Source organism: Chrysemys picta, chromosome 12 (genome assembly GCF_011386835.1).
Source record: "Chrysemys picta bellii isolate R12L10 chromosome 12, ASM1138683v2, whole genome shotgun sequence".
NCBI classification, from domain to species: Eukaryota; Metazoa; Chordata; order Testudines; family Emydidae; genus Chrysemys; species Chrysemys picta.
The window spans coordinates 55,547,931-55,572,640 of NC_088802.1; the positions used below are offsets into that span (position 1 = coordinate 55,547,931).

General features: G+C 41.4%; 1 protein-coding gene across 5 annotated transcripts in view; it reads right to left on the reverse strand.

The window, feature by feature from the left end:
• Window positions 1-24,710, reverse strand: part of RPTOR (regulatory associated protein of MTOR complex 1) — a 297,098-nt gene that overhangs the window by 115,016 nt on the left and 157,372 nt on the right. For all 5 annotated transcript variants that reach the window (XM_042840943.2, XM_042840944.2, XM_065562859.1 and 2 more), the window contains exons 8-9: window positions 10,106-10,206; window positions 8,457-8,601 (exon numbers count right to left, since the gene is read on the reverse strand). In XM_042840943.2, the coding sequence (XP_042696877.1) occupies window positions 8,457-8,601; window positions 10,106-10,206 (246 nt within the window). The remainder of the gene's footprint in view (window positions 1-8,456; window positions 8,602-10,105; window positions 10,207-24,710) is intronic.

Consider the following 24,710-nt stretch of genomic DNA (forward strand, 5'->3'; position numbering starts at 1 on the left):
CATTCTGCAGAGGCACAGCACAAAGGGCATGTCTAAACTACAGGCCCTACAGTGGCACAGCTATGGTACTGCGGCTGTGCCCTATAGCACTGTAGGGTAGATGCTTCCTACAGGGACAGAAGGAGGATTTCTGTTGATGTAGGTAATCCACCTATCCAAGCAGCAGTAGCTAGTCGATGGGAGAATTCATCCGACGACCCATCCTTGTCTAAGATCAGTTTAACTACGGTGTTCGGGGAGTATGAATTTTTCACACCTTTGAGCACCATAGCCAAGTTGATCTGAATTTTAAGTGTAGACCAGGCCTCATATACTGAGCACCTCAAAGTCATTTCAGGTAAGGAGCACTAATACCTCTATAAAATTTGTCCAGAGCAGCCCTGCAGGGTCAGATCTTGAGAGTTTTAAACATGTTATCAGGAAGAACTATAGGGCATTTGAAAAGAGATTTCAGCAGATTAAAGCCAAATCTCTTTTTAGACTTCTAAAAACAGATCATTAAAAATCAATGCAGCCACATCAGCCAATATTCAATCTTCCTGAAAAGTGAAATTGCCAATATCAAATTTCAATATGACTGCCTTTCGCAGTCTAGAGAGCTACCGATTAACGTGAATTGCTTCATGGACGCACACAATCCAACTACTTACAACACACACACCCCCTCCCAAGAACAGTGTCTTTGCTGAAACTTTAAAAAAATACAAACAATACTGTTCGGACTGAAGCCAGCACTGTATTACTTCCAATTGCCAAAAAGACACCAGCAAGTTATTTTCTAATCGTTTACTTGTGTCTTTGTTTAGAGAATGAACCCACTGTGTAGGTAAAAACATACTTCACTAAAAGGGCATTGGGGAAGTCCAGAAAAAGAACGATAAAAGGACATGGGCGATTAAATGTGGGTGGGGAAACCAGAGAGATTTAGGTTCTACCCGGGGGAAAATAAAGACCATTAAGGAGAAGAGGTAATGACTGAAGTTTTCAGATTACCAAGAGGGAAAGCGAAGGCAGGCAATCTGAATTTTTAGATACACTCTCTGAGTAGGGTGACCAGACGTCCCGATTTTATCGGGACTGTCCCGATATTTCCTTGTTTGTCCCACGTCCCGACAGACGTGCGGTTGGGACACGGGACAAACAAGGAAATGCTCCAGAGCCCAGAAGTGCTCGTGCCCCCCCCGCCCCCTCCTCCCCCAGTTGGCTCCCTCCCCGAATCCCCGCCTCTTCCCCAGGCCAGGCGGTGGCTGTTCTTCCCCCCCCCCCCCCCGGGGCAGTGGGACTCGGGAAAAAGGGGGAAAAAGCATAATACTGAGCTCTTACTCAACCATTTTTGTTCCTAACACAGTAAAAACTAATCTTCAAAAGCACTTTGTAAACAGAAATCCCCATAAGAAGCCTGGGAAGGAAGGAAGTGTTATCCTGGGTTGGCTCTCGTGAATCACTTCTAGAAGGGAATGGACCCCTTCCCTGTCCCCCTGCTGTTCTCCAATTTATTTCCTGTTTGTGTGCTGAGGTGTAAGATTAGTTAACTTAAGAACATAAGAACGGCCGTACCGGGTCAGACCAAAGGTCCATCTAGCCCAGTATCCTGTCTACCGACAGTGGCCAATGCCAGGTGCCCCAGAGGGAGTGAACCTAACAGACAATGATCAAGTGATCTCTCGCCTGCCATCCATCTCCACCTTCTGACAAACAGAGGCTAGGGACACCCTTCCTTACCCATCCTGGCTAATAGCCATTAATGGACTTAACCTCCATGAATTTATCTAGTTCTCTTTTAAACCCTGTCATAGTCCTAGCCTTCACAATCTCCTCAGGCAAGGAGTTCCACAGGTTGACTGTGCGCTGTGTGAAGAAGAACTTCCTTTTATTTGTTTTAAACCTGCTGCCCACTAATTTCATTTGGTGGCTCCTAGTTCTTATATGATGGGAACAAGTAAATAACTTTTCCTTATTCACTTTCTCCACATCACTCATGATTTTATATACCTCTATCATATCCCCCCTTAGTCTTCTCTTTGAGGAAAACAGCATGACTCTACATCAAAAAATAAACAAGAAAGGACTCCCTGGATTCTGTTATTAACTCTCCCCTCCCTTGAGGGAAGTGCTCATGTATTTTAACTTTAATTTTGTTTAAAAATGTATTATAACCTTTTAAATAATTTAGCCTGATCTCGTCCAACTGCCTTTAGTTTGTGTTTTCTGAGGTGCTCCAAAGTTTGGGCTGTTAAGCGGGGAATGGAAAGCACAGAGCATCTAGCTTTGCTTAAAGACCATTTTATTATGTGAGATAAAATGTTCCATGTTGGAAGCTCACGGTAATACTTTAACATAAATAAAACATAGTTACAGAGACCCACCCTCAGTATTTCTTCACCCATGTGTACTGAAGTAGTTTGCAGATCATGAAGGCAGAACTTATTACATTTAACTTTAATTTTCTGGGCTGAGTCAGTGTCCCTGATGCTTTTAATCCTCACATCTCATTTTTGGTAAAGAATTACTGATGTCTCTTATGCTTGTGTTCTCTCTATGTAGAAACAGCTGGTATTAGACTGCATTCCAGCACAGGGGGGGAAAAAGCACTGGGCTCCTTCATTTTGGAAACGAAGTTGATGATTTTCAGGGGAGCTGCTAAAGGCATCTGAGTTTCAGCCATCTGTGCTCTGGGGACTAACACAAATATACTTGATTGAATTCTACATTTCTGACACTGAAACATTTCAGTCTGTACGAACTACGTTGAACATGTTATTCCCATGTTTAGTTTTTTTGCAGCTACAACTCAGTAGCATAGAATCATAGAATCACAGAATATCAGGGTTGGAAGGGACCTCAGGTGGTCATCTAGTCCAACCCCCTGCTCAAAGCAGTACCAATCCCCAACTCCCTAAATGGCCCCCTCAAAGATTGAACTCACAACCCTGGGTTTAGCAGGCCAATGCTTAAACCACTGAGCTATCCCTCCCCCCTAAAAATAAAAGTCATGGAGTCCAACCCCCTGCATTCACTAGCAGGACCAAGTACTGATTTGGCCCCAGATCCCTAAGTGGCCCCCTAAAGGATTGAACTCACAACCCTGGGTTTAGCAGGCCAATGCTCAAACCACTGAGCTATCCCCATGTCCCATTTGACTGATTTTTCAAATATCAGTCTGAAGCCAGCAGCTCCACAGTGATACTGCAGACACATGGAGCCTGCTCTAGGGAAGGCAAGAGGGAAGCACTCAGACATACGTATTTTTAAAAACATTTAGAGCTATAAAATCTTTGTTAAGTATTTCAATGCTCATGAAAACGAGGGTCTGATAGTGCTAGTTAGTGGCAGAAGTGGGCAACTTTCCTCTTGTTAGTCAATGAATCTCAATCCTGACCTCAACCCATGCCCTACTATAGCAACTCTGGACCTTTCCTGATCAAACTAGGTGGGTGCCTTTCTGATAGGTACTAGAGACTCTAACGAGGAGGTGGAGACCAAAATCCTCATGTTTCCGATTGAAACAAGAACCCACCCAAGCTTATAAAAGGCTAACACAGAGTAGCCAAATGCTCCCCTAAATCTTTCAGTCATTTTGCTCTTGCTGAGATGTTAAGACTTTTCTATGTTTCTAAAAGAAGAGTCCTTTTTAAATCCACCAGGGAAGAAAATTGCAGACTTGAACCTTTTTTGCAATACTTCCCACAATGTCCAAAGACTCAAGAATCTCCCTCCTCACCTGTTATTGGGATGTTACATTATGGTTTTCTTTTCAGCTAGAATTTCATGCTTGGTATATTTACTGTAGCAATATTTCTATTATTATTATAAACACATCTCTGTCACAGCATAATAAAGGTGCCTTGTTTTTAATACATGGCCTACATTACACATTAGGAAAAGTCTGTCAATTTACTTAGTTACCATCATTACAATTCTCTACTGGTGATCACAATGTATAAACTACAATCCATGGACATGGAGACCCACGTGTAGGCAGGACAAAAATGTTTCTTCCCCCTTCATACACCACAGACAAATACATCTAGGCTTTGAATTGGACAGTCCCTCAATGAATATTACTATTACTTGTACCACAGTAGTGCCAACAGGACTCACCTAAGATCAGTGTCCCATTGCGCTTGGCATTGTACAAACAGTAAGAGAAAGTCCCTGCCCTGAAGCGCTTACAGTTTAAGTAGACAAGAAAGTGGTAATAGAGGCACAGAGAAGTTAAGTCACACATTAAGGGCCACACAGTGGTCAGTGGCAGAGATGGGGGCAGAAGCCAGGTTTCTTGACTATCAAGTTCAGTGCCCTATTGGGTGCATCCTAATACTGGCTGACTAGTGGACAAAAACTGGCCTCAGAAAACAAGACTTGCCCTATAGCCCAATCTCCTGGCTAGAAGAAGTGATTTAGAAGTTAGAGAGCACTGGTCCACAGAATAAATTAAGAGAGCTGATTTAACTGGTCACAGAGAATTTACTTCCAGATGACCAAGACAGAAGAGAGAAACACTCTTATCTGTAGACACTTCTAATGCCATTGGCAGCCTGGTGACTATTTCCAGAAAAGGGTTAATCTATTCAGGATCCTCAAATGATGTGAAAAGTGAGCATGGTCTAGAGAATACCATCAGGCAGAAGCACAGACAAAGATATACACTAAAATAGAGAGCAAAATGGTCTACGTTTAACTTCTAAAAAGGAACAGCCATAATTATTCATGAGATCAAGTGATGCTCAAGTCAAGTGGACAAACATTTCACAGCATATGCACAGTCCTGCGGTGCACTTGTAGCTGAGCAGGACACCGTCATGATATTTTGTCAACTGCTTTGTGGTTTTCTATCAGTGATGTAACTGCAGCAGAAACAACAAGGCACTGGACCCAGCTCTAGAATGCTAATTGGAAAGACAAAAGGGGGAAACTTGAGCACCGAACTCTGGTTTTTGTAGCCCATTTGTGTTAAAACCGGGAACCTGAAGGAATTACAAGAAGCAGGAGATGCTTTCTGTTCTTTCCACTCTTACACTGACAGTGAGGATGTTTCCAGTAACAGAAACAGAGTCGCAAGGTGTGGTGCAGGGCATCTTTACTGTACAATTGACCAGTGTTTCCCAGAAAGCAGGGAGGAGCGAACAGCATGTGCAAAGTTCAGAATCCATTCAGTATATTTTACTATAATCAGTGAATCACTAAAATTACTTATGTTTTCTGTATGGAAGACAGCCCCAGAGAACATCCTAATGATCTCAGCGAGTACACAAGGAGAGGAGAGGGTGTGGAGAAAGGGAAGAAAGTATCTGTGACTCAATATTACTCATGCAGTGCCAATGCAGACTCCTTTTTACAGCTTGCTTGTGTATCCTGTATCTCCCTATGCACTACTAACAAACAGAAGAAAATTTGATTGTGTTTTACATATAATTGCTATTTCATACTTCCCTAATGAGATTGTTTCATCATGTTTCTTCACATCTGAAATGCAAGGTAAATTAGAATGCACTTCAGTAGAACTGGCAATATTATAACAATGTAAGTTTTAACAGACAGTTTTCTAAGCAGTGAAGGCATATGGTAAGCCAGCTAAGTAGATGGATGAACAGAGTTTGGCATGGATTCCATCTTTATCCAGTGACTGGGTATACAACAAAATGCAGCACAAGCGGTGTCTATGGCGAGGAGGGAGTGGGCCAATCACCCATAATTTCTGGGTGTGGAAGGATGCAGAGTAGGTGGGGAGATCAGCATCCCGAGGAAGGATCTGAACTACTCTGAAATAGGTGGGGAAGCTAACCAGCACAATACCATGAAGGCTTTAAACTATGAAATCAAGTGTAAGGGGGTAGAGACACACAATACCTGCTTGCCTCAGCATGGATGTGTGGGAATAGCAGAAAGGCCCCATCTCAACACTCCTGTGACAACCAACATAAGCAAAATAACTAGTACTGAGGGCTGGGGGAAGCAGAAAACCTTTAAGTCAGGTCCTTGAGGAACACAGATTGATGGGTTGTAGGACTAAGTGTCTGAGCTCATCATCCATTTACATATTATAGCAGATCCTAGGGGTTTCTTGTTGGCCTCCTGCAGATCAAATCGCTATGGATGACAGCACAGCCAGTACCCACATTCATAAGCATTCAAATTCTGATCTGCCAGGTGCAAAAATCTGTGAGAAGCTCAGAGCAGAATGACAACCAGTGTACTCAGCAGTGCACATTTGCTTTCTGTCATCCAATCGGTCTCTATCACCCAGCAATGTAAGTTCTGGTTCTTTCCTCCACCACATTTTCTGGGTTAAATTTCCAACGGCTGCAATGATCTGCTTTAATAAAAAAAAAAGAAAAGAAGATGACAGGCTTCGGAATACAGCTCTGTGTGAGGCCTAGGGAGACTTGACTATCTAGTGAGTTACAGCACGTGACCGGGAGTCGGGACCGTGTTCTTTTCGTCCAGGCCCTGCAGCTGATGTGCTGTGTGACGAAGTCAGTCACTTCTGCTGAGCCTAGTTTACAGGTGGGCTGTGAGGCTTCAAGTCTGTGATGTGCCAAGAGAGCTGAGGAGAAAAGGTGCTCTACATGGGCACAGGGTTATTTTTTTATAAAATCTTTAACTAGACATTTCTCAAACTGTTATGTTGCTTGCCTCTTCTGACAAATAAGAAAGTCTCCCCTGACCTGAATTTTATTTTAGATACTACCTTTTTGGAAGAGTATTGAAAATATGCATCAAGGAGCTGTCTGTTCATTTCTCCCTTCCTGGGTTGCCACCATCTGGGAGTCAGTAGAAGCAGACATGATGAATGTTTTCCTAAGGAAGCTCTGCTTTTGCTAAATACTAAGTAAAAATGAAAACAATAATAATAGCTCTTATTTAGCACTTTTCATCCACAGATCTCAAAGCACTTTACAAAGGTCAATATCATTATCCTCATTTTACAGATGGGGAAACTGAGGCACAGAAGGTGTGACTTGCCCATGGTCATCCAGTAGGTCAGTGGAAGAGCCAGAAATAGAACGTAGATCTCCTGAGTTCCAGTCCAGCGCTCTATCCACTAGGCCACATTGCCTCACAGAAGGACTCCAGCAAGAAGCCAGAAGGAGCTCAGATAACTGATAATGAGCATGGTATAAGTACCTAGAAAGATTTGTTTGTATATCTCTGCCCATATAAAAATCCTGCAAAACCTGTAGCCATACATGCATTGTCCTTCTCAGGAGGTTTCCAGGCTCTGCCTTACCTTTCAGGTGAGGCAACTATTGGATACAGTCATACATGAGCGCTCACTCATTGTTTCGTATGCTACGTGTTCTATCCCTTTTGTGCATACAAACAACCTGTTTGCTTTTACACCACACTGACAAGCCAACTTCATTGTGCTATGTACATGACAAATCTTTTTCCTCAAAAGTTCCTCCAATTTAAAAGCACATATGAGCATCTTTGGCTATAGGTGCCAATGTGCATTTTTCCTAGTCCTTCCATGTTTTTTTATTAATTAAAGCAATTTTTTGTTATCAGTAAACTTCTAATCACTGTCTACTTCTTCCTCCAAATGATTAATGAATGTATTTAACAATGATCCCAATATTTATTAAACTATTAACTTCTCTCCAGTTTTAAGAAAAGACATGTAATATGACTTCTGCCACCTCAACCAGTTTTTCCATGACTCTACTCAAACTTTGTTTTCCCCTGTAGTCTGACGGAGGGACTTTATCAAAAGCTTTCTGACTATCCAAGTAAATTAAGCCTATTCAATTACATGTAGCAATTACTTTATTAACTTTTCGGAGATTACAGAGGCATCATTTTCTCTTACAGAAATTGTGTTGGCTAAGTGTAACCTGATGGGGTCAAGCTAAGTTTTGTACAATTCTAGCCTTAATTAGACAGGACTAAGAATTATAAGGAGGGCCTTTGTATTCACTCAGCATTTGTTTATTAGTCAGGAATGCATTTAAAAGGCTTTCCATAATGTGAGTCATTTGCATTTCCATTAATCATCTAAAAAGAAGCAGAGTGCCAGGAAATGAACTCTGGAACAAACCCCACCTCCTTTTACTTTCTATTGGGAAAGTTAAAAGAATTCTTGCCTTAGCCCCAACTATCCCAGTTCTCCCCATTACAATCACAGCTTTATGCCAGCAAAACAGAAAGGTAGCTGATGCTCCATTGTTTCTCTATTTGGGCTGAAATGTTACTTAGCTGAAGTGGAGCTTTTGTATCAGGGAATTATATCAGAATTATATTAATGGGGTACCGTACACACAGGGAAGCAATACATTTGGAGATAGGTATTAAGTTGCCACATGCGCTTCCATTTCTGATCTACTGATTTAATCAGGAAAGTGCTGCACAGATTCAGGTGGTAACAACTTTGTATGACAGCAGCTCTTGAAATCTCCCCAAGCCATCTGTACAAAGCCTTTAAAGCAAGAGGTACCCTGCTAGCAGCGACTTACCACATTGCATGCATATAGGTTGGAGGTAGACGTGGGCTGCTGACAGGGGTACAGTTGTAAGACCGCATAATCCTTTCTGCCAACAGGAAGTTACGAAATAAGCTAGCCACCAGCAGATCCTGCCTGAAGAGCTTCTGGAAGAGATCTGCAGAGAGATAATGTGTGTGACACACAGGTACCTTCAGTGATCTGTAAGAAGCATTTTGTACCAGCAGATACACACACACACACGCACAAGAGAGCTGATCAATGAATACTTTCCTCCAACAAAACAAAAACAAAAACCCAGAAAAGCAAAAGCCCAAGACCTCCAGAAATAGTGTTGCTGTCACTTTACACCCACAGAAGGATTAATGGGCACTGAGTTTGCCTGACAAGTGTGACAATAACATCTCTACAAAAACAACAAGGAGTCTGGTGGCACCTTAAAGACTAACAGATTTATTTGGGCATAAGAGTCTCTATGCATCCGAAGAAGTGAGGTTTTTACTCACGAAAGCTTATGCCCAAATAAATCTGTTAGTCTTTAAGGTGCCACCAGACTCCTTGTTGTTTTTGTAGATACAGACTAACACGGCTACCCCCTGATAAATAACATCTCTACTGAGAAGTCACACTTAGAGCTGGACGAAGTTTTCTGACTAGTTTCTTCACTGAAAAATGCAGTTTTGGTCGACCAAAACTATTTGTGAATTTGAAATGAATTAGCTGAATAGTTTCAGCCAGAAAAAAAAAAAATTCAGGCTAGATTCACAAAACAAAGGAATGGGGGGTGATGGTGGGAGAGCCCACCTTATAACTTTTGGTCCAGTGGTTAAAGGATTCACCTGGGATGTGGAAGACCCAGGTTTGAATTCCAGTTCTGGGGCAAGGTCATGAACTCAGGCCCTACCCCAGTTGATTGCGCTAGCCACCACCAGGTCTCTCTCAATCTCTCCTGTTGAAGCTAATCCACTTTGTATAAATATTCACTGGAGCAGGGATTTGAAGCCAGGTCTCCTCATCCCAGGAGTGTGCCCTAATCATGAGGCTACAGAGTCAATCTCATGCTCTTTCTTTGCCTCAATGACCGTTTAAGTATTTTATGCAAAGCACAATAGTTTCAACAAGAGAGATGCAGAGACACCCACCTCAGAATACCCTATACCTTGGTGGTTAGGGCCCTTGCCTGGGAGGTGAGAGACCTAAGTTAAAGTGAATCTAGCCCTTTACAAATGCCCAGAAACAAAACATTTCAGGTTGAATTATACATTTTCTTTGACCCAAAACTAACTTTTTTCATTCGCCCTTTTTTTTTTTTTTTTTTGGCATTTTCTAATTCAGTTTGACCAGGACTGAATTTATCCCCCAATTTTTCAGAATGGCCAGCAAATAAAAATCAATTATTCACCCAGCTCTACACCCACTCTTCCCTCTCTCCACTTACTCAATACTTTCTGCCTTTCTGTTGTTTTTCCCTTTCCCAGGCATGGATTCTTTCTTCTGGTGTCTCACCTCAGCCCATGTTTTCTCTACCTCTTTTATCATCAGACTCTCTCTTCTTCCTTGTTTTATTAACCCCCTTATCTAACTTCCCTACCCCTCTACTCTGAGCAGCCAGCACTTGTTCCTGGTGAAAACGTGGACTGTTAACTGCCAGACAGTCCTACCTCGTGGCAGGACATTCCACGCAATGGTGTCTGTGATTGCTGTAAAGATCCAATTCAGCTCTCCCAGAGGCGTTCTCCTGTCATTCAGTCTGCCAGGAATCCTACAAAAGAGACATTTGTATGAAGTATGTTACTATTTAAATAAATAAATAAATAAATATGAATTTAAATATATATATGCATGCACTTAGGCCATACCCAAGGCCACAGGTGTCACTGTACTGTTGCTTTAATTTTATTAAGAGAAGTTGCTTTGTTCCTCCACGAGCACCGCCTCGATTTCCTTGTTTCAGTAGGAACTTCTTCCACGTATCAGTTTACCTCATATTTTGTTCCCTATTCCAGTTTGCTGCTTTTCGCCTTTCCATCACCTGAACTATACGAATTAATGTAGGACTTAAATGACTGAGATTCTGAACTCCTGTAACAACATCTATGCCTTATACAGCACTAAGGGAATTTGCTAATAAACTTGCCATGTCACTGAATAATGGGGGGGAGGATGAGACAATTGGGGAGGTACTGGAAATTGGAGGTAAGCAAAATGCAGTACTGATCTTCAAAGAAAGGAAAGAAAAATGATCCCAAATATTACCATCCTGTAAATCTAACTCCTTTCCCTAGCAAAATGATGGAACAAATATGAAGAGGATAATGGAATCATAAGCCAAATGGGCTTATCAAGAATATTGCTGGACAAATTTCATTCTATCAAAAAAAGCAGTAATATCTGAATTATCTCAGGAATTGAGATTTTGGATGGAGGACCACGATCAAGAGATGATCAACCATGAGATGAGGTGAGGTGAGGGAAATGTATCTTGAGGGGCAGTGCAGGGAGAGGTTCTGTTAGGAACTCCAGAAAGTTTGTTCTTCAGATCACATCTGCTGTTTGGCTTCATTTTATTCACCACCCAATACTTCTGTTGAAGTATTTAATAAAAAATATGATTAATAATAAAAACTTTGAGCTCATGTTCCAAATAGCCTCTGGATAAGAACTGCTCAGCGTCCACTGGCACAGAATGATGTTCAGTCAGAAAACACAGCTTTCCAGGCAGTGACAATAATAATAAAGAGCACATTGGGTTGGAAAATGTGGCCCTACTGTTAAAGGTTTATGAGGGTAACAGACTTACTTCACAACTCCCTGCTGTTGTAAATCAACTAGAAAGATATTGTCTATCCATGACGTAGTAAGACCTAGTGAGATTTTCCTCATTATTCAAGCCAGACAACAATTTAAGCACATTGGAGTATGCGTGCCTCTTCTACTGAGGTCATTAATGCTCATTTATGAGGGGCACATTTTGCTGTTTCTTACAAGTATACCACATTTTTCCTCCCACTACGTTCTTTGAAAATTTGCCTCATGTGAATATGATGCACATCTGTCTATATATGTCTTATGATCCAACGCTATAGCCTTCAGGTGCCACCATAACAACTATCTGAAAAATACGTCAGGTAAATATTTAAACTCACTAGGTAGCTTCTTATTCCAACAGAAGGTGTTTCTCTAAGCCAAAGGCTTTCTGATGAACAGGTCAGCATTCCTGGAAAGCAATAATGGTACCCACTGGACCATCAAGATCTGCACTACTGTGCAAAATTTTAATACATGTATCGCACAAGGACTCGAGTGTGAAAGAGACATTCTCTTCATCACCCTCAGAGTTACAGAGCAGGAAGAGATTTTCAAATAGTTTTCATCTGAAAAATTTCTCCCTCTCAAGATTTTCAGACACAGTCACCTTGAGAAGCTCGTTCTAGCCAATAAACCATCATCAAACTGCTGCTGAAAGCATGCATTTTGGAACCCTAGAGTAACATAGAAAACCACACCACAAGCTGAGGCAATGACTTTTACCGCCACTTTGGCTGCATTTGAGCTCTGCGGTCTTTCAGGAGTCATTCTGCCTGTTCCACTTAAGCCAAATCTAGACGTTTAGGGTACAGATTATCTCAAGGTGCAATGCACAGCCACCTGAATCCTCCTAGCTGTAACTTTCAAAGTAAAATATTCAGTATAAAAATCTTCTGTCCATGATGTTTAATATTCTTTGAAGAGAACAAAGTCCCTTTCACTAAAGGGTCAGGGGCATTGCTAATATAATATGGCGGGAGATGATCAAACAGCAGCTATTACCACTGGTGCTGCAAGCTGCTCTCTGGCCTATGTGGGTTGGTGGCATCAGTCCACTTGGTTAACATTCACATTCTCCGGTTCTCCAGCTTTGGGATATGAAGTTCAGTCTCACCTCCATGAACAGGACGATCTTGTCAGCAACACACACAGGGAGTCTACATCACAGTGTCACATTAAAAATGCTGAGGAACCAAATTTTCAACTTTATTTTATTTTTGAAAGGAGAAAAAAGAACACTGAACGACTCCTAGCATGGTAGCCTTCCAAACAGTGATCTATTGCCGACACTTCTCCTGTCTTGGGAGACTCAGGGAAACTGCAATACCAGGGATTCTCAAAGTTCAGTGTTTGGGGTGTAAGAAATCAATTCAAATCTATTCAAATACTGAAATATTTACACACTGACTTTCTCTCAAGCAAGTAAATCTTAGCGCAGGGTAAATTTAGTAATTGACAAAGCAGCCCATGATTCCAAAGTTCGTTTGCAGGAGATTGTAGCACATGGAATGTGTATTCTACAAATGCAATGCTGAATTTAGTGTATATTCTTTTTTAAGTCTGTTCCCCCAGAGGTAGAGTTTAGTGGTATGGAACCAAAGTATAGCAATAATAGGGCTGAGACAAAATTTTAAACTTTGCATTTGCTACAGTGGAGCCCATGGTTCTAGCTATACTTAATATTCCTTCCCTCCTCAGTGAGTTGACAGGACACTGCTTCCAAAAACACCTTTTTGTCTAGATGGGGGCCAGCAGCAAATAGGAGCTTCAAAAAAACTAAAAGGATTTGTTACCCTTTACCTCAACCCAAGCCACTGGCACCAATGTCCAGGTTTCCTAAGTTTAGGAACTAGTAGCTCTGTTGCTGAAATTTGCAGATGACACAAAGATTGGTGGAGTGGTAAACAATGAGGATAGGGCAATCATTCAGAACAAACCTGGATGGCCTGGTAAGCTGGGACCATTAAAAAAATGTATTGCTGAGTGCAAAATCATACACTTAGGATGAAAGAATGCAGGCCATACCTACAGAATGGGGAACCATATCCTGGAAATCACTAACTCGGAACAAGATTAAGAGCTCATAGTGGACAAACAACTGATGCGGTGGCAAAGAGGACTAATGTGATTCTTGGATATATAAAGAAGGGAGTAGTGAAGAGTAGGGAGGTCATTTTGCCTCTGTCTATGGCATTGGTGAGACCAGTACTGGAATACTGTGTCTGCTGTGAAGATTTTAAAAAGGATGTCGAAAAGTTGGAAAGGATGCACAGAAAAATCACAATTTAAGTGATTAAAGTGCTGAAAAAAATCTCACAGTGAGAATCTTAAAGAGCTCAATCTGTTTAGTTTATCCAAAAAAAAAAAAAAAAAAAAGAAAGGAAAAATAGCCTGAATGCTGCGTCCAAATACCTTCAAAAGGAGGTACTGAACAGCTCTTTAATCTAGCTCAGAAAGGGATAACAAGAATCAATGGTTGAAAGTTAAAGCCAGAGAAATTCAAATTAGTAATACATTTTTTAAGCTTTGAGGATGATTAACTACCAGGGAAGTAGGGAATTTTCGATTTCTTCATGTCTTCAAATCAAGACTGGCTACTGATCGAGATGCAGGTTTTAATCGGAAAGCTTTCTCAGTGAGCCAGATGTAGCTGTTCTCTGGTGGATACCAGTCAATGAAAACTGGCCCAGTGTGGGATAGCACTACCCCAGTGGGTGTTTTACGTTTAGAGGAAAGGGAGCGTTCAGGCCTTCTCCCCACAACAACAAACAGAATCTCACCATTTCCAGACTCAGCCCTTGGACAACATGACCTCCTGTTGCAGAGTTACCCAAACCTATCCCATCCATGGACTGAACTGACAAGACGTCAAGAGTTTGAGAGCTGCACTTAAAGTGCAGAATACACTGCAGCCACTCATCTTTAATATGGAAGTGTGGCCTACAGAAAGCACAGGTTCCCGCATACAAAGCTCCATGTGCGATCCAAATGACCAGACCACAATGCATGCTAGGGAGGACCCAAGTCTCCACAGGCTGCACTTCTGGGTTAGAGAGGAGTGGGATTGGGCTGTTATTGGATCCACCCATTGTTTCTCCTCCTCATCAAAACACAAAGCCATTCATACCCAATTCCCAACTCTCCCATTAGTGCTCAAACAAACCCTGGCTCAGAGCTAACACAATCTGACACTGTCCCAGCTAAGCTCCTCTCTATTAAGAAAGTATCAACAGCTATGATAAGCAGACTTCAAAAATGTGCAACCAGCCCAGTAAGATGTGTGAATGGTGAGGTAACAATCTAGCTTTACTTCATTAAAGTAAAATGTGCCACAATGAATCTTTCTGGCATGTAATAAAAAGGCAGATGGAGGAAAACCTTGGCGCTTTTCAGCTTAAAGTGATACAGCCAAGTGCTTTCCTTTTCTATATAAATCTCTGTATAGACAGTATCATACTATTACAGCACAGTAATCACTGCAACCACCCCTGGAAGGGATCACTTAGACATCACACACAGATACTCTTTAGTCTTTAACATTTTTTTAATCTCAGTTGTTTGTAAAACTATCTTAAAAGCTTTAAAACAAATGTTTTATCCCTAGCAATTACGTCCTGCCATTTAGCAAACAATAATGTTCCTCCTATTTTGTGTAAGGAATATTTTTTGCCACGTTACAGACAAGACATTCTAAACACAAATGAATATTCAATCCAAGCAAATACAATATTCCAGAGGTGGCCAAATTTACTGACCCGCCAAAATTATATGATAATCTTCAGAAGTTTGAGAGCCACAAGACATGCACAACCTTTACACATGCATTTTAAAAAATATTAACATCCTAATTACTGTATTTTGGCTAATTACTGCTAAAGCTAGAGGCCTTGTGGGTCTCCATCCTGGTCATAAGTCTTTGGAAATCTGGTTGATATGCTGTCAAGGCAGTACAGAGGACCTTGGTCAGATGTTGATTTGTAAGGACTGCACAATGTTTCAATTTTACAAACTTCATCACAGAGTACAGCAATTCACACAGTATGTTGTGCCAAAATTGAAATGAGTCGCACACTAGTCTTCTTGGGTATGTCTTCACTACCCACCGAATCGGTGGGCAGCGATCGATCCAGCGGGGGTCGATTTATTGCATCTAATCTAGACATGATAAATCGACCCCCGAGCGCTCTCCCGTCGACTCCTGTACTCCAGCTCGGCGAGAGGCGCAGGCAGAGTCGACGGGGGAGCGGCAGCAGTCAACTCACTGAAGTGAAGACACCGCGGTAAGTCGATCTAAGTACGTCGACTTCAGCTACATTATTCACATAGCTGAAGTTGCATAATTTAGATCGATCCCCTGGCCCCCCCAGTGTACACCAGGCCCTTGAGTTGAGAATACTTCATTCCTGGAACTTGCTTTCAGAACTCAATTATAGACTGATTTATGCATCAACTTTAGAACCTGATCTTCCTAGAGTTCTAATAGTTCCATTTCTACAGCAGATGTTTCTGTAACCACGGTTTTGGGAATTGAACAGCCGTCATTGATCACATCAAGCATGAATGGGTTTACAAGAAAGGCGAAGCAGGATCTCAGCTTCTGCAAGTTTTCAAACCTGGCCTGAAAGTCATCAAGCAGTCCTTGTAATGTACCTCTGTATTCCTCAAGTTTGTGATCTTCTACTTTGATTTCAGGGAATGTGTTTATCCTACTCTTGAGATGGGGAAAGTGGTTGAAGTCTCTTGACACTATGTCTCTTTGCAGAAGCTTTAACTTACTCTGGAAGCTGAAGACTGTGAGTGAGGACAGAAATAATCTTATCCTTCCCTTGGAATGCCAAGTTGAGAGTTTGTAGATGCTACATAATATCAGTGAAAAACATTGCATCCATTGCTCATCTTTCAGTTGTAGATAGGACTTTTCCTTTTCCTCAAGGAAAGAACTGATAGGCTCCACAAACCTATTTAAGACATTTGTGGTTGATAATCGCCTCACAATACAATAGAAAGAGACATTAGGTTTGTCTTCAAGATCCATCAATTCAATGAAATTTTTGTACTCTCGATGAGTCTTCTCATTTGAATGAATTAAATTTACAATTTGTAGGACTACTTTCATAACATTTTCACACTTGAAGCATCTGCCTGTGAGATGGTCATGATGGATGATGCAATGAGCAGGGAGAAACTCTGGAAATTTGGGATCGCTTTTCAAGAGTCTGATAAGGCCTACTTTTTTCCCCACCATTGCAGGTGCTCCATCCATTGTAACACTGACAAGTTTATCCAGTGGTACAACGGCATTTGTCAATGCTTTGTCAAGTGTGTTCTTTATGTCAACATCACAGGTTGTTTCTTTTAGCGCCACTAAGTCCAACATTTCTTCTTTCACAATTACATCCGCAGAAACATAACGAACAAATCGCTAATTGTGGTTTATCTTGCACATCTGTGGATTCATCAATAGCTAGGTTGAATGCTAGAGAATTCTTTAGATCGTTTTGCATCTCGCTTGCAACATCGGCACTGATCTGGGAGATCTGCCTCTCCGTAGTGTGGCACGAAATTGGAATTTGCTGTATCAGTCGCTGAAATTGTGTGTTGCTTGGATCTAAAATTGCAACCAACTTCTGCAATATTCTTCCTAACAAATTCTCCATCACAACATTGAGATTTAGCACGAGCAATATTCCATGCCATAACAAAACTAGCTTCTGTTGTTGGGTTAGCTTCCTTACTGAACGCAGAAAGTAGTGTCTGTTGACTGTTGAGGCATAATTTTAATGTGGGTAGGTTGTTTTTCCTTCATTCTGATCCAGGAGGGTACTTAAACAAAAAATTATTGTGATTTATTTTGTAGTGATGTTTCAAGTTGTTCACTTTGTAGCGAGAGAGCGATGCATTGCAGATTAGGCACAGGGGTTTGCCACTTTTGCTAGTGAATGCAAAATCTTCCTCCCATTCTGGCTGAAAATTTCGGTTTTCTTCTTCATACTTGCATTTCTTACAGTTTGAACATGTCATTGTCATCTACAAAATTAATGTAAGGTTAACACTTAAATCTAAAACTATTCAAATGCGACTTATGGACAGTAAACACAGCCTGTAGTGTGCAGCATGCAGGGAGATCAGAGCACATGAGGTCTGTACAGCACTACAGTGATCCGATTTCCTAAGCATGTGCAGCTGAAGCCGGAACCTAGGTGTCACCTGCAGAGCTGAAGCCCCCAGCACCAGCTCGCCTCTTCCTCCGGGGCTGAAGCGGCAAGCAGCGGAGCCCCTCCTCCTGCGAGACTGAAGCCGCGATCGCTGGCTCACCCCGCTGCAGGGTGAAACCCTGAGCCTCCGCCCCTTCCCCCACACACACATGAGGCTGAAGCCGCTTTGGGGTGAAGCCGCCCATCCCCCCACGGGGTGAAGCCCCGAGCTCTGTGAGCTGCAGCTGACCTGTCAAAGAGACACATGCTGGTTGCACTTTGGCCACACCTGCAATATTCAATGTTAATTTTCCATTGAAATAATGATAATAGTTTAATTGGATTGCAGTGTTAGACTCATCTAAAATATTTAGCAAAATTTCACAATGCAGCTATCTAGGTATTTATTTATATGCGCTAATCAGAGAATTGTTTTACCTTAACCTTTTCTGTATGTCAAGAATATTAATAATTTTCATAATCTTATTCTTTATTTTTATATTTATCAAAAAATCTTGATAGGCCCACCAAGAAGTGCACATGCTTAATCTAAGCAATTGTGTCATTGGTTACTGGAACCTCTGAAAACCCTCTCTTATCCTCTCTCTCTCCTGTATGTCACACCTAAAATTTAGACCCTGATCCTACCAACACAAACATGTTTAACTTTAAGCCTTGACTTCAGTGAGACAACTTATCTGCTTAAAATTAAGCATTTGCAGGTTTAGGGCCTTAGATTGTAAACTCTTTGCGGCAGGGACAATATCCTTCTACGTATTCTGTGAAAATCTAGGGGGCTATAAAATAACTCAAGACAATATCAATCCCATTGAGCCTAGTCTCAAAATAAAAAACCACCACCCAAAACCAGAGAGGAGTCACAAGTCCAGAAAAAACACCCAACATAATAGACAACCAAAAGCAGAACAGAAGCCAGCAACAACCCACCCCATCCTGCTACCATTCAAGTGTCTTCAGTATGTTTTTCTATAATAAAATGAATAATTCCTACCTGGTTCACAATCTGTCATTTTAACATAAACAAAAACCACTAAGCTCTCTCTCACTCCTTGAGTTTAGGAACTACATGACTTTTCCAACTCTGCATGATCAGTCTCAATACCTCTCAAAGATTATACATATATCCTTTAGCATGAAGAAAATCATCCCGGCAAAATTAGCATCCCAAATTGGGCAAACTATCATCACAGATTCCCCTCATCCACCCCAATCACACTTCTGTAACATTCGTTCAGACTTTAAAAGTCTGGAGACAAAACTAAACGATGCAGGTGAATTTATCATTTGCCTGTTACCAGCCATCTTCAGATCATCCACAAAAACATGTGGGAAGGGATCCACAATGTCCAGCGCAGGATTCAGAAGGGGTCTGTCTTCCCTTGTTGTAACTCAGTATTTCTCAAGCTGCTTGAAATTCAAAACTTTTTAAAAATCTTGGGTTGGTTTGGAATGAGAGGAAAAATATACCTCTCTAGAAATCGTGTTTGTTAACTGCTGCCGCAGAGGGAACACAAGGGCACAGAACTTCTTCAGTGAAGGTTCCATAGAAATATACACTTACATTCCAGACAATTCTCAACAATAAAATAGTGAAGTGATATTAGTATAGCTGGAATCCAAAAGTATTTCTTGTTCACGCTTTTTGGTAGGGCAAATATTGATCCTAAGCTACTTGTCTGTCCCTTTAACTTAATTTTCAAAGCAAGTAGAAAGAACTCACATCAGAGCAGAATTCAGAATACCAAATTTCGGTCCACATGGGAGAGGCAGAGAGATTTCCAAGAACAATTTCACACTTAATTCTCTTTATTAAATGTGAGATGCACAGAGATGTGTATTTTGGCTGGTGCTCTTAGCTGTGAATGACAGACTGAAATAGGAAGTTGCTGCCTGCAGCCATTCCCTAGAAGCAACCTGAGACTTGAATAATCCAAGCTATTCTCTGGAGAAACAGTATGGGGTTTTACATTTTTTCACTAAAAGGCTTGGCACTGAAAACAACTGCTCGTTAGTAGGGCATATATTGTACTGTGGACATGTTTGCTTTTTAAAAAACAATTTCTGTGATAAGAGTAGGTGTTAGTCCCGAACATTTACAATGTTAGAAACCTTTGTAAGACTATAACCTTTGTAAGGTATTGTGCAAAAGAATGTCTGCCTGTGAAGGGCAGTGCACACTAATGACCAGTGCATGGGATGGGAGTCAAAAATTATCTGGCCCTACTCCCTGTTCTGACACCCTATGTTACCTTGGGTAAATTGTCTCGCCATGTGCTTCAGCTTCCCCATGCATAAAATGGGGAGAAAACTTTTGCCTACCCTCTCCCAGTGTTGTGAAAATTCATTAAGGTGTGCCAGTGCTTTGGAGATGCACGTGCTATATAAATGTTATGTATTATTATTGGGTGAGAAGGTGAACAGGAGGAAGCAGGGGCTGCTCCAGCTTTTTTGTCGCTCCAAGCAGCGGGGGAAAAAAAAAAAAAAAAAGAAAACCCAATTGAGCTGCTGCTGAAGAGGAAGAGAGGGAGTGAAGACCCGCCGCCGCAGACCCAGACGTGCCACCCCGATAATGGACAGAGTGTCGCCCCTTTCTATTGGCCGCCCCAGGCACCTGCTTCCTTTGCTGGTGCCTGGAGCCGGCCCTGGGAAGAAGGCAGGTACATAAGTGCTTAGGCAGTACTCTGAATAATGTCTGTCTGCACACATACCAGGGCCTATAGATTTTAAATTGCAGCTATCAAGCATACATTAGAAGGTATTTGAGTGCACTGTTATTCTGCATGTTACACAGAGACTCAATTAAGTTTGGAAAAATTAGCAGGATAAATCTTTGCATTAAAAAAATTCAGCAATTCTTCTGTTCCTAGATGAGACGTCCTGATCTCCTGTCCTGTGACAGCAGTAAAGATTAAACTGCTTGTGTTGCCTGGATGACAGGCTGAATGATCTGGGGAAAGGGCTTTTATCTGAATACGATCTGATAACAGTCAATCTCATCTTTGCCTGGGAATCAAATTTTAACTTCAGAGGGGAACTGGAGGAGCAACTCTCAACTCTCAGATGCTTAAACAAAGATCAATTCAATAATAGGGATAATTAATCAGCCAAAAATTGAATACGTCCATCACCAACCAACCTTAGAAACCCAATCAACCTGCACTGAAATTCAGCAGTATCAGCCTGTACCCATTACTTATGGGAGCTGCTGCCTAATGCTACAGAAAAAAATATGGAATAAAAGGTTGGAGGAAAAGTAAAGCATTTCTTATTTCCTTTCTCACAGTTGTATGAGAAAATAAAAAACTGATTGCTTACATTAAATAGTCTCATTTCCATCCCCCTTCAGAAAATAGAGTTAGCTTTCCTTTTGTTTATTTTTGCAGAGTTCCACTGAATACGCAGATTTTCCTTAGACTTGAGTATCTTAATTGTTTTTCAAATAAAGCAATTTGCAGAGATCCTCAGTGTATTTGCTTGCACGCTGTGGGACAAGGACTTTCAAGGCAGTCCTCTGACCATAATATTATACAGGTCTGTCGCATCTTACGCGCATTTAACATGCGCGATTTCAACTTTTCGCGGTCGGAAAAAACAAAAACAAAAAAAGAGAAAAACAACAGTTTTAAATCTATACCTGTAGTGCAGGCGATTTCGCCCGCCTTTGAACTCAGTGGGGTTTTGGCTATACACGGTTTTCGCTTTATGCACTAACCGCAGAACGGAACCCCCGCGTAAGATGAGACAGACCTGTAAATGCTTTTTACCTTTTTGGGTATGTGGCCACTAAAATAAACAAACATGGAACGAGCAGAAGGCAGCAAAGCTCCACAAAGAATTTGTCCCATGTGGGATTTTGCTGCCTTCCTGGTCTCACTTCTCCTGATGTCTTTCATATTATGCTTTGACAATCATTGGAGAGCCCTGGACATCAAGGACGAAGCAGACTTCATTTCTAAATCTAGAAAGAAAGAAAGAAAATTTAAAAGGGGGAGGGATGCCACACTGCCTCAGCTCTTGGCTGTGATGTAACATATCGACAGTATCCATTGCTTCTTCCATCAACTATTCCTAACAGTCACCTTTACAAAGCCCTAAATCACTGCAGTATATTGTGAAAAGTGCGGACCATGAAATGTCAAGGTCACTGAACTTGTGCCAGGTGCAACTGTCAATGTCCTCAGAAATTTAGCAAAATCCTATGAATCTTTTTAATTACAATGGAAACATTTACTTCAAAGGAAGCCAGGTTTCCCCCCCTCAGTTGGTAAAAGCTTCACCACATTAACTTTACTATTGGACATCTAATGTGTATAAATTTGAGATGCACATTAAAATGTACGGCTTACATGTTAGAACAAAATGTTCTAGTTAATAGTTCTCTCTGATGTGTTCATAAGCAGTGAAAGAGAAAGTTCAAAGTTGGGATGGTTCACCAAACCTTCGAACTTGCTCCCGGCTAGGTCCTGCCACTAGCATAACTACTGATCCCTCTCCTGCCTATCTTTTAAGATATGGGGATTGTGGTGGGGCAGCAGGTATGGTAGCTCTCTCTGCTGGGCTCCAATCACCAATGCTAATACACCTCTACCCCAATATAACGCTGTCCTCGGGAGCCAAAAAAATTTCACCTTACCGCACTATAGGTGAAACCGCGTTATATCGAACTTGCTTTGATCCGTCAGAATGTGCAGCCCCCCTCCCACCCCGGAGCACTGCTTTACCGCGTTATATTCGAATTCATGTTATATCGGGGTAGAGGTGTATTTACTAGCTCTGGGGCTTCCTTGTTACTTGTGTCTCAAAGAGCATATGTGAGGGGAAGCCCAAAGGGTACACAAGTGCCAGAATCTTGCAGTGTAAGTCATTCAGCTAGAAAGATACATCAGCACGTCAATGGTTAGTTCAATCAAAGGGAGCATTTCTCTCATTACCATACAGCGGCTGATACAGAAAGGACATGAATCTAACTGATTTGGCTAACTCCTGAAACCTCGCCCACCTCCTTGAGACAATCAACAAAAGAGTTAAAGTTCTGACAGCATTTATCCTGGAATGTTCTAAAACTTTGTGTCTTTGTTTTCAGTCCTGCCATCTATCTTTATTAAGCAATGGAATGGTGTTGCCATGAAAACCATCTTGTTGAGTATGATCTTTACTTCGCATACACAATAAGCTTTTGTGTAAACAAGCGCCTGGCTCTTTATCTAACAATGGTGATAAAACTAAGTGCTCCATTTCAATAAGAAATTATTCATTGCCGAAGATAAAACCTTCTGGATCATCATTCTTAAAGACAATCTAAAAGTCTTCCCTACCCCTCAACTCAAGTACTAATGATCCACATTTGTCAGCTAAGTATGATGACGAATTGTCACTACTGTCCTTTGGTTGCCGACATGTTTAAATCTCAAAATATATTTAAAGCCAAATTTTGGGGTCTTCCATTACACTGACTAGAAGGAATTCCGGGGCTGTGAACTGCCCAGCTTTGGTCCAAAGTTTGCAGTCTTCAAAAGTGAACTAAGAATTATATTTCCTCCCAAGTCAATATTACTTTCCCCACTGTTTCTCTCTCTCCCTTTCCTACACACCTTGACTGTTTTTATTCAGTGTGTTCATGACTATTTTAGATTGCAGGGTCTTTGGGGCAAGGATCTCATTGCCTTATAGACCAAGCCACACTACTGATGCCATCAATAATATTTCTTTCCCATACACTGAGATATGCACCTTGCTGGGTATTCCCATGCTGCAAAACAAAACAACCCCAAACCAATTCTAGCACTGTTTCTTTGACCAGCGTCAACGGAAAATTTTAGAATAGATTACAAAGTCATGCTGTGCAAACTATTTAAAAGAATCATGTTTAGTCTTAGCAACAATTTTATTTAAAAAGAAGAACAGGAGGACTTGTGGCACCTTAGAGACTAACAAATTTATTAGAGCATAAGCTTTCGTGGACTACAGCCCACTTCTTCGGATGCATAAGTGGGCTGTAGTCCACGAAAGCTTATGCTCTAATAAATTTGTTAGTCTCTAAGGTGCCACAAGTCCTCCTGTTCTTCTTTTTGCGGATACAGACTAACACGGCTGCTACTCTGAAACCTAATTTTATTTAAAAATGGATGAATCCAGTGCCGTTCTTATCAAAACATGAACAGGTCTGATCCTCCTGACGCTTTCAGCTGGAATGAAAGAATGTCATTGCTAATGGCTACTGGGCAAAAGTGGCAACTGGTGGATGGAGTTTGCTTTAAATAGACGAGCAAGAACTTGCTGGACATGCTAACCCTCAGGAAAGAAAAGTGATAAAAGCAATTATCTTTGACTTCAAAAGTAATGGAAGGGAGCTGAGAACAGAGCTTTGTGTTGTGAGAAGAACGGGTTGATTCTGACACCTGTAAAAGGCCCTTCATGGAATTCTAAGGGGAAGTGCGAGTCACATAAAGCCTCATTCTTCCTTACTGACATGTGGTTAATACATACTGGTATCCAAGGAAGCACGCAGCCAGCACCAGGGGAAATGAATTTATACAAAATCAAAGGCTGTTAAAGGGAAGGATGATCACATTCTGAATGCCAAAGTACATGATCAGCTGAGCATACAATAAGAGGAAATTAGTGCTCCAAATGTTTGAAACTGAGCTTGTTATAGTTCCAGGACTGCTATCAAAACGCCATGCAGAAAAGGTGTCTTCATTCCCTTCTCCTACCAGGTTTCTTGGTTTTCTGCTTCTGTTGAATTTTCCCTAATGGAGTGGGAGCGGGGAAGAGAAAGAGAGGGGAAAGAATGAGAGGCTATTTTGAATGTGTTCGGTTTTGTCTTATGTGGAGTGTGTGAATCTCATGCTGATTGACTTCCTGCACTACACCTGCCTTTGTGTAGATTTTCCCCTCACACATCTGCCAATGGGTGCATATCATGTGACCTGGCCACTGTCATCTCAGTCCAGTCCTGGGTCTTTCTTGAGTAGACACTTGCTAATCCCAACAAATGGTGTGTTGGTTTGGGATGTCTAAAAATTACTAAGCGTCCCTGACCTACTCATAATTTGAACTGGGATCTCCAGAGATGAAAAACTAAACTACTGTTAACTAACTAATCACACTACTTTGCCTCCGTTCCAATCTACTGTTCTAAAGGCAACTCGGACTAATTAAGATTCTCTGGGCATTTGTTATTTTGTTACCTTACAGCATGATTTCTACATTTTCCCCAATTACTCACATTCTTTCTGCTGTG